Consider the following 11,011-nt stretch of genomic DNA (forward strand, 5'->3'; position numbering starts at 1 on the left):
CCCAAGAACAGTGACTCCGCCCCCTAGCGAATCAATGACCAGTTGTCTTCTGATGCCTTGAGCCGACTTGTTGGAACAAAATAAATACAGACACTAAAAACAGAAATGGTTCCACGTAACCGTTACTTATGAAAAAGCCAAAAAAGCGAATTGACCCGTAGTAATCCTCTCTGAATTGGTGCTAATGGAAAAGGAGAATAGTTTCTCCATTTTGGCTCCTTTTCTATAAAGAGTAGAAAAAAAATGTATTTGAAAAGATCTACTCCCACACTGATAATCTTCTTCCAAACACACAGTTTTGATTAAATGTCCCCCCTCTCCCTAACTCAGGCCACAGGAATTTAATCCAAACACACCTTGTTTGTTTCAAGATAATTTCAATACCCATTAACAAGTGTACACCCAGTGGACAAACACCCCAGTGTTTGGTAAATGCTTCTGAGGTTCTTTTGAACCCAAAAAAAAAACATGTTTTCATTTTTCATTTCAGAAATCCAATGAAATCCTCTTCAATCGTGTTTTCAGGGTCATCCAGACCTCAGCTGAACCTCCAACTGAGGCAACAGCTATTAAAATGTTTTGCCGTCTTCTTTTAGCCCTCTGATACTTTCTGGGAATCAATTTATGCTCACTTGTAGTTGCTAAGCAGACGTGTAGAAGAGCCATAATCATCAACTTCAAACAAAAATGAAACACAAAAACAATTCAGTTGGTGGGCGATATATCTATGTAGTAAATTAGTTTTACCTTTGAAATTAATTACTGAAATGAATCACATTTTCAGTAATTCTCAAAAATGTTTCAAATGCATCTGTATTTAATCAGAACACTGGGTGGATAAGTGAATGTAATGTCTTGGGTTTCCACGGTCATTTTAAATGCGCTTTAAAAAACTTATTAAAAAACAAAACAAAAAAAAAAAAAAACACATAAGGTCCTCTGGCTTAAAATGTAGTTGACAACGTAGCCGTGTTTCTTTAAGCCTCTTTTGTGCATGCACACCTCACACTCCAGGAGCAGGAATGTACACAGAAAATCCAACACTGACGATGTAAGTGCATTTTTGAGGATATGTGCAGGTTTAACACAATTTTGTGTCATGTTATTGTGCGTGTGTATGTGTATGCTCTTTTTGTACTGGATCTGGTAATGCTGGAGAGGAGCTGCTGCGTCCTGCTAATGGAATTGAAATGGTTATTAGGGCTAATTAAAAGCACAGGGACAGCTGTGTGACTCAGTCTGGGCGGTCCGCTGCACATTAGGACACGCAGCCAACGCTGCATCACACGGCGCAGCATTTTCACGCTGAACCGCCAAACCCTGAACACACGAGCAGGTTTCCAGGCTCCTTTTTTTTTTTTTCCTTAACTATCAAGTTCCCCATTAAATATTCTTCATAAATTGCGCAAATCAATTAAAGCCAATGTAAAAGCAAAGCCATTTATCCTGCCAAAAGCCACATCCCCAGGGTTCTCGCGTCGTACACATGGGTATTACACTCAGACAATAGAAGTCCTCTGAATCCCCAAAGGAAAAACAATATCTACCACTTTGCTACCAAGACAACAGAACATGACACAAAAATAGCCCGAGCCTATTATCGCAGAGCCAAAACATGTCCTCAATCCTGCCACTAATAAACGATAAGGTTGGATGCGCTCTTTTAATCCATTAACGGCAACCACTGGAGATTAAATTGACACTGTGTCAATCCGTACCTGGCGATATGTCATCCTATAATAGAGATTCGGTGTCAAGTAGCAGAGAAAGGCTTCGGGCTACGGAGAATTAGCTTTACCTTACGCCACGAAACACCAGACGGGCACAGAGACACAGAGAGGGCTTCGTTCGAGGCCAACTTGTGTATAATCATTCATTTGAAATGGAAATGTCACTGATAATGTGGCTCGCGGAGGTGAGATGCACTGTAACCGCGTAATTATTCCGTTGATTTAAAAATTGCATCCACACAACGGGTGGTTTCGGTTCAAACAGACAAATTGGTAAAATGGAGGTTAACTCCGACCACGCAGGAAAATAGAAGGAGTCGATTGGATTGTGTGCACTCGCTCCCCCCCACTCTTGTAGCACACGCCAGAGGGAGCCGTGCTGGGCGGCAGCAGGACACACTTATTTGGGAGCTTTGAATTTGTGATTATTTTCCAGGGTGTAAATTAGAGACTATCAACAAAGGAAGAGAAAACACATCACGCACTGATTGATGCATGCAATTAATTATTTAAAAGACTGCTTTAAATGCACGCCGCTTTTAGTTTTACATGGCGTCTCCTCCAAGTGCAATCACTTAACGCAAGTGCTCGTGATGTTTCAGCAAAAAGGTAGTTGATGCAGAGCGAGGATTTGATTAGAGGGGAATATTTAAAACTTAAACCAGTGCTTCAAGCGATCTGTTTTGCAACAACTTGCAAGTTTATTTCCAAATATTGTCCGGGTTTTCTACACATTCTTAATTTGAAATGTACTTTTGTTTCAACAAATTTATGGCTTTTTTTTCAAAGAGTATTCGGGACATTTGAGTAACCTTTACTACAACTATTAAATCCTATTATCTGTAACAACCCTATCCTGAAATTGTCTTCAGATTTTTGGTACCTTATTCCTGTTTGACACTTTAAGCAGAAGCACAGGTCTAGATCCATATATGTAGCATATTCACTACTTTATGAGTGTTCTTTCATTACAGTAAATACGGTTGGATCTGCAGACTTTGCTGTGGCGGAAATCGGAGCCCCTTATAACAACAAGACTGCATCACATGACCCTGCTGAGTACGGCTCTAGTCCAGGGGGTAGTTACACTTTAAGCTCTGTCCTTTTTTCAAAGCTTTTGGTTTGTAACACCTTGAATTCTTGAATTTAAAAGGGCCTCTAATCTTTTATATTCTTTTGCAACAAACTGGACTCATCTGCAACACAGCAATGTGATAGCTATTGCTCAGTGTATTATATTGTTTTGACTCTGAAATTATTTGACAGATTTTTCACGGTATGTTAAAGAGAACAGACGATATATTGCTGTTGGGACTTGTGTTACTTAGTTATCATTGGTATTATACCTAATGCGAACCTAATGAATATAGAGTCAATCTAAAGGTTTTCATTCCTCAGTCACAAAAATCCTGTATTATTCTTCAAACAACTTCTATCACATGCCATACAAACATCCATCCATCCATTATCTAACACGTCCATCCCTATTGGGGCCGCGAGGGGTGCTGGTGCCTATCTTCAGCGTTCACCGGGTGAGAGGCGGTGTACACCCTGGACTGGTCACCTAGTCTGTCGCTGGGCATACAAACAGATTAACAGATAAACAGATGAAAATTAAAATTAAAAAAGGTAGTCTGCAATTTTTATGGATGTTTCCCCAAGTCCCTTTTTGAAAAACTGCGCATGCCATAGACCGCCTAACCTGCTCTTCGGCTCCTCAAGGGGATCGCGTGAAACAAAAAAAATCTTCCAAATCTACTCTGGTCTTATTTCTTTCTACTGAGGTCTTCCTCTTCTTCTCATTAAAATAAACACGGTCCACTTCTTGCGACTCTCAGCCATTTTTAAAGCATACAGTGAGAGCAGCAGAGCTACAATGAACAGCTAACACCAAAGCTAACTGCTAAGCTAACTGGATACGTAAACATTAGAAGTGTGCATTCGCAGCCAGCAATTGGACACTAACAAGGAACGAGCACGCACAGCGGCGTTACGAAGGGTGCGTCAGAATGATTGGCATGTGGGACAACCAATAGATAGGGTCATAACCCCTGAAACTTGAAAGAGGGGGGGGGGGGTGAGATTATGTATCTGAATACATGATGTGCTGACCACTTTCAGGATGGATGGACCATTTCACATAATATGACATAAGTGTTTCTGAACAGGATTACCAACTATAGCTTTAAAGAGCGGAGATTGAATGAAGACAGATCAAGGGTCATGCCTGATTACTGGCAGCGGTGCTCGAACTGAAGGAAGATTTCTGAAGGGACTGAGACGGAGAAGTGGCTGACTGTCACCACTGGCGTTCAGGCACATCCTGTTCTACATGGATTAGTCACTGCTGTTTGCCGTCCTTGGATGATGTGTTGTATGCTTTAGGGCAGAGTTGTTCGAATATTTCTTAAAAAAAAAAAAAAAAATGCCTCAAACAAAGTTTACCCACTTTAGATTTTTAGCATGCTGCTGGTATTTTTTAGGTTTATTTTGATGTGCTTTGGACCTTTAGGTCTCTAAAAAGCAGGATCATATCATGCTGGAGAACTCAGAAACTACTAAATCAGAGCTGCGCAATTTATCAAATGGTAAATGTGATTGCAGTAATAACGTACGCAATGTTGCAATAGCAAAACGATGGCTTGAATGGAATATCTGGCAGCACATAATATTTTAAGTCCCTTGCATACAAATCCTACATCCCAGTGATATTATTTGGCCTGTTAGATTGACTTTCTCTACCCTCAGTGCTAGCAATGGGTATTTTTTTCCTTAGTGGCTGAGATGCTGAAGCTCTGAAAGAGCAGTGAGGACATGATGATGAGGAATAAGAAATAAGAGTCAGAAAACCTGGGGTTATTCATAACCGATATTGTCATCAGAACATTCAGGAATGGGTTAGCATTTATAGGCTATCAATCTGAAGCGTCAATAGCAATACAACAAAAACGCAATATATATTTTCCCCTTGCTTAACAAAAAAAAAAAACATCACTGCTTTCCAGGGGGGGAAAAAAAGCATTGATGGACCAAAGCCAAGGTCAGTAGGTCCCAGAGATGTCAAGTGGGAACAACATGGAAAAAGCCTTCCTAAAAGAAACAGTGCTGCAAAATGTGCCCTGGAAAGGCTTGATGAATTTCAAGCATGTTCTGTTCTACACCACAGGCGATCTCTGGTAGTTTGTTTCATTATTACTCATTTATGGAATCAGCAGTAAATGGTATAATAAACTCAAAGTGCCCTAACAGGTTGTCCCTGACCCCCTGCCTGTAAAAACACTTTGCCCTCTAGTTAAAAGGAAAGCCTCTCCGTTGTTGCTTCATTCAATCACTCCTATATGGCGGATTTTTGAACTCTGAGTCCAGAGACTCCCCAATAGCAATTTGTAGCTTGTTTATTAAGTTTGTTTGTTCAACATCGATTACCATTTTCATGCAATCATTGAGATTTCCACCGCGGATTTTCAGGACAAAGCCAACTACAGGAAACAAAACCCTGGGTGTTGTTTCTACGGCTCACTCGATACAGAAAGCAAAATAAGTATGTTCACCAGGACTTCTGCGAGTTACAGTAAGTTACATTTAAAACATTAACGACCTTCTTGAGACCATTGTGATGGTAACCTAAGATTGACATAAATTAAAACATATCCCAATATTTTACTCACCTAATAACTAAAACAACCTACATAAAACCTGGGTTTTAACTCTTGTTAAACAGCCTCCTTAATATACCCTATTTGATGATAAAGGGGGAGATTGTGGATAGCATAACAAGAACACTTTGGTTTTAATTGCCTAAGAATACAACACAAAGTTGACTGTATTAGCAGTATTCCTTTCAACCATGCTAATTGTTTCCCTCCATCGGTAACAGTAGGCAGGCACTGAATTTCCAGTTTTCTTTTAGCTCTGAAATGCAGACTTGGATTTTGTGTTTCTTATTTTATTTTTTTGGCATCACACTATCACTGCTTGCAATGTGAACCTTTGCAATGGACTGCTAGGGTTGCAAAGTTAGGAAAGGTATAATTTTTCAAGTACCATCAAGTCAAATTCGGCAGAACAATAACATTTCTGCCTGGTGTGCAGACTTCCATTAGCCTTAAAGCTCCTACCTTATGTATATTATCAGTGAATGAGATGTCACAGTGATGCTTAAATTTTAATAAAGGGAAGGAAAAAAAAACATCTTAATCAATTTCATCATAGCTCTATGCTATTAGCTTTGGGATAACGGGTCTCCCTGACATTGTGCAGCCCTCTGATCAAAGCAAAGACGAACTCTGAGGGACTTCATGCTGGCGGATAACAATTATCAAAGCCACACGTTTCCAAAAAAGACTTTATAAAAAGATTAAGGAAATTTACTGTAAATAATTGGCTGCAAAAGCAGCCACCAAACATCACAAAGATGGGTCCAAATTAATAAATGGGCAGTACGAAAACTACCATGGCAACTGGCTCCATTTTGTACCTAAATAACTGGGTATAAAACGGCTAAATGTGCAATGATCCGGCACCCACTAAGCAAAGAAAATAAAAAATTTCTTATAAAGCGTTTACACACGCTGAGTGCCCAAAGTGCTGTACAGGTCCACAAAAATAAAAGAAACAAAATAAAAAAAAGAAATAAAATAACATCTACAGCAAAGCTAATAGAAAGGCAAATGGACCAAATGTCACCAAATCTACTAGCATAAACTTTTCTATAAAATTACCTTAGCTCCCGCTAGAAGGCCAAGCGAAATGATGACGCGCGCCCGCAGGTCGGGCCGGTCCTTTGGCCACACGTAGGTCATCATTGCAGAGAGAATCTTGGCAGAATTCACTTCTTTCAGCTGTAGCAAATACACAAAAATAAACAAAATATTAGATAATTTCCAATCTTTCTTGTTAAACACGGGAAACATGAATAAAATTGTGTGTATGATGATTTTAACTTTCTAATTTGCCTTGGGCCTGTAAATATGGGCCAGTAACGCTCATTCTGCATTCAGTGTGACAGTCGCAGCAACCCTAAGACGACACTGTGGGCAGACACATGGAACATCAAATGTCAGCAGGGCTCCCCTGAGAGATCCGACGACAACAACGAGAGAGTCTCCAGGTGGACTTGGGCATCCAGCCTGACACTACAACTCCCAGGAGACACCTGGGCTGTCATCCCAGCTGAGGCTGAGATTCCGCATGTGCCAGCGCGGCTGTTTACCCACACTTCCACACACATCTGCCACGGGGACCCTCGGCAGGCCACAGAATACGCGGTAATTCCTCTAATCCACTCAATATGGTGGCACCATGTTACAGCCCTGCTGTGTGGCAGCCCCTTGGAGCAAATTACTTTCAAAGGGGATCCATCATCCGCCTCGAAGCAAACACAACCAGGCAAAGTGTTACACTGCAAAGGGAGATCTACTGATTAATATACAACGTAAAGAGACTGTAAATATGACAACATGTAAAAATATATACTATATAATATTGTAATTTATATAAAAACTGCAACAAAAACTGTCCAGATTAGAGCTATGGTGGTAAAATGGGCGGATTTAAAGCAGCCAATCAACCTGCTTCATCAATATTTTCCTTTTTTATCAAACGCGGACGTTTGTGACATTTAAAATCTATTTAAAAGCCTCAAGAAATCTTTTGAAAATCTATCTAATGGTGATTTGATGAGCACAGATACAAATGACGACACTGTATTCAGATGCAGCTTTACAGGAATCCCATTCGCCACTATTAACCACCTGTAAGTCAAAGGGATGAAAAGCTAGATTAACTCTGACAATGTCAAATCAATACCCTCCATGCTCATTGTCTGACACCAGCGCTAATTTTACATTAATCCCTCATTTAAGACTTCCAATTGCTGCGTGTTTGATGGCAGAGAATACACACATCAGCACGAAACTTTCCATCGCTGACTGAGCAAAGCTACGGGCCCTCACCACATTTTTGGGGTCTGCACTCAAACCGCTGCCCGCGTTGCCGTGCCAACATGTCCGCTTGTCCATGACCTGCGAATGCTGTAGAAACATCAGAATAAAGTCATTACAGGATTGTCTTTGAAAGCACTTGTTTTCAGCCGTTTGTAAATAAAAAAAATAAATAAATAAATAAAACATTACTCACTTTGGCTCCCTCTAAAATCCGCCGACTGCTCTCCATTCTGTTTGTGCTCCATGTCGCTGTCCGTAGGTGTGGAAGGGAGCTCAGCTGAAACACAAGAGGCCTCATAAGACTGCTGCCGTGTTTTTGTGTCGCGTCTGTTTTAAAAAGGCTGAACACGCTGAAGCAGAGCAAATACGGCGCTGAGAGAAAGTATTTGCTCGCATGCATGTTTTTTTCCCCGTCGTTTCACTTAAAATGTTTCAGATTTAAAAAAAAAATTGTGACGTCAGACACAGAAAATCTGAGTAAATACTAAAAGCAGTTTTGTAATTGTTGAAGAAGAAGAAAAAAAAAAGATATTTACACCAACCTACCCAAACTCGAAATTATAATTATAATAATCTTTTGGTTGGATTACGTTTCAGTACCCTGGTTACTGTCTGACATGTAGAAACCAGAATTTTGCGGAAATGGAACCCAGCTTCACAAAAAGTAGGGTAACACATCATGCTCCAATCTGGAGAATAATTTAGGAACAGATGAGAAATAACGTTACTATCGTCTATCAGTTTAGAAAGGGTCAAAAAGCCATTTCTAAAGCTTTGGTACTCCAGTGAACCACAGTGAGAGTCACAAAAATGGACAAAACACAGAGCAGCGGTGAAGCTTCCCAGGAGTGGCGGCCCACCAGAATTACTCCAAGAGTGAATCAACAACTCATCCAGGAGGTCACAAAAGGACCCAGAACAGCCGGTCCTCATCTCCAGAGGTCACTGGGCGAGAGGCGGGGTCCACTGTGGACACGTCACCAGTCCATCAAATGACCCAATTTCATCCAAAAAGTTGTAGAAGACTCTATGCCATGCCAGGGTAGCCTTTTTCCAAATAATAAATCAAATGATCGTTTGAAACATTTTCTTTTTACGCAGGCTCTTTGCCTTTTATTCAAATTATTTTTATGCTCTTAAATTATTTGTATGCTCTTAAATCTCTGAAAACCCACTAAATCCTAAGAACAATGGGTGCAATAGAAAGGTTGAGATCTTAGGATGAAAACTACAGACACACCAACAGAGGTTGAGCTGATAGTTAATAGTGGATCGATTTAAAATAGCACACAGGGCTTAAAGCAACCCTAACCCCTAGTGAAACGTTTTTACGGTTGTACCGACTACTATATTTATATATAGAGTTGTGGGAAAAGCCAGTGAGCAAATATTGAATAGTTTATTTTCCAATCACACCATATTAGAAGCTTTTTAATCATTTACATTGTAACAAATCTTGCGTTATTGCCAGGTTGCTTCTATGCTCAACACAATACTCTGAGTTTTTGGTCCAACTCGCCTGATTGTAGCAGCTTCACTGTCATTACCAACAACAAAAAGATCTGTACCATCTACAGCAGCACACAAGTGAGTCGGGCTTTCTGGATGAATCAAAGACGCGTTATAGACCAGCTGAAGTTTGCTCCGAGGCTACCAAGCCTCTACATGTCTAAGACATAGGCCTGTGTCTTATACCAACCCAAGTTTGTATTCAAAGCCTCTCGTCTAATAGGAATCAGTCACCACTCAATATATGTCATTACTGATGAGGCCGCCTCATACTGTGGGGGTGTTTTGGTGTTCGTTTCACTTTCACATCAGACAAGTTTGAGTGAAAAGTCTGGATAACACTGGACTGGTGTAGCAACTACAGTAGACGTGGTCCAGTAGAACAATCTCGCAGTGTGATAAGCTCGAGTATAAATACCCCGGTTTCACGGTTTTAAAAAAACGGAAAGGCATGACATTATTTGGCCGCTTTATCTTAAAAAATTCTTCCAACTGCTGCACAAATAATTCAAAACATTTATTATTAGAGCTATAGTGTGTATATACGAGATTTATTGCAGTTTATTTCTGACCTCCAAACATATTTATGGTAAACATAGAAGAAACATAAACTTTATTAGTCTACATCGTCTACAACGATGCGTAAATCAGAGGTCTCTGTGAGTTGGTGTGTTTTTATGAATGTAGGTGAGTGGGTGGTGCAGAGGGCAAGCTTGTTTTTAACCTTGTATTTTCCTTTTGCTCCGTAAACCCGCTCCGTGGTTCTTCTTCTTGTCGTGAGAAAATGTCAATTCATAATGAATGTGAGCGCAATCCAACGAAGACTAGCGGCTGTTCATAGTAATGAAATCAGCAAAAGGGATTGAATGGTGACTTTGGAAATAATTCAATAATGCATCCTGACTGCAAACTTTTTTTAAACCAATCGGCACAGAAACTGGAGTGCACTGGTTTATAAAAAGCGTTGAATTGCCATTTATGCATCTCTTAATAAGATGGACTGACCAGACTACATGTTTCTGCATGCAAACTGGACCTGGTTGTTTTGTAAAATGTCCCCGTAGAAATAAACGGAACTGAAAGTAAACTAAAATGAATTAGACGGAGAACCAAGTTGTTTTTGTCGGCTTCAAATTGCACCACAGCGTTGGCGCTGTTCCATGCCTAATCAATAGGTCTGCTGACACGAGATGACCCTTAAATCAGCTGCTGCACCAGTGAACCTGGGTGGGACAGAGGGTCTTATCTAACCTGTCAGATGGACCTGGAGCCACGTGACCGACACTACTACCGCGAGACTCCACGGTTAAGCTCGCGCGTCGAATCCAAAACGCTCAGGCACGTAAATAACAATATCAGGACTAATGACACGCTGTGCAGCGGCCACTGACATCCATGTTTAATAAACAGGAAGGTTAGAAATCACTAACAGCGAGTTAGCAGCTAGCTACCTCAAACTTTTATCGCCCAGCTATAGAAAAAAAGTTACTTTTTCCGTGTCAGCAAATATTCTGTCATATAACCAACAAAGGGCGACTAAACGAGGCCAGTTACTTGTTTTCTCGCCCACTTAAAGTTAGTTAGAGACACTTTTATGTCTGCCCTTGCGTGGAGACTGTGTCCTCTCCGACCAACCCGCCCCGTTTCCTCACCACATATGAGTTTTGTCGCTTGTAATGTCTCCCGTCGTCGGCGCCGCGCTGGCTCCAAACGTGATGCGAGCTCGTCTGGCGAACGAGCAGCGCCAGCTTTCGTCTTTGGAAGTGAAAGCCGCATTTCAGCGGTGCCAACATCGGCGCCATGTTTAACGGCGGAGGAAGACGGCGG

General features: G+C 40.9%; 1 protein-coding gene and 1 long non-coding RNA gene across 2 annotated transcripts in view; one reads left to right on the forward strand and one right to left on the reverse strand.

Annotated features, from left to right (window-relative positions):
* LOC118560712 overlaps window positions 1–2,802 on the forward strand; it is a 54,888-nt gene extending 52,086 nt beyond the window's left edge. The window contains exon 3 of the long non-coding RNA XR_004929544.1: window positions 2,705–2,802. This is a non-coding gene — a long non-coding RNA (uncharacterized LOC118560712). The remainder of the gene's footprint in view (window positions 1–2,704) is intronic.
* abcb7 (ATP-binding cassette, sub-family B (MDR/TAP), member 7) overlaps window positions 1–10,986 on the reverse strand; it is a 40,892-nt gene extending 29,906 nt beyond the window's left edge. Inside the window, exons 1-4 of the mRNA XM_012855406.3 lie at window positions 10,837–10,986; window positions 7,869–7,952; window positions 7,685–7,762; window positions 6,452–6,571 (exon numbers count right to left, since the gene is read on the reverse strand). Of these exons, the coding sequence (XP_012710860.2) occupies window positions 6,452–6,571; window positions 7,685–7,762; window positions 7,869–7,952; window positions 10,837–10,986 (432 nt within the window). The remainder of the gene's footprint in view (window positions 1–6,451; window positions 6,572–7,684; window positions 7,763–7,868; window positions 7,953–10,836) is intronic.
* Between the last annotated feature and the right edge of the window lie 25 nt (window positions 10,987–11,011).

This window comes from Fundulus heteroclitus, unplaced genomic scaffold, assembly GCF_011125445.2.
Source record: "Fundulus heteroclitus isolate FHET01 unplaced genomic scaffold, MU-UCD_Fhet_4.1 scaffold_468, whole genome shotgun sequence".
NCBI classification, from domain to species: domain Eukaryota; kingdom Metazoa; phylum Chordata; class Actinopteri; order Cyprinodontiformes; family Fundulidae; genus Fundulus; species Fundulus heteroclitus.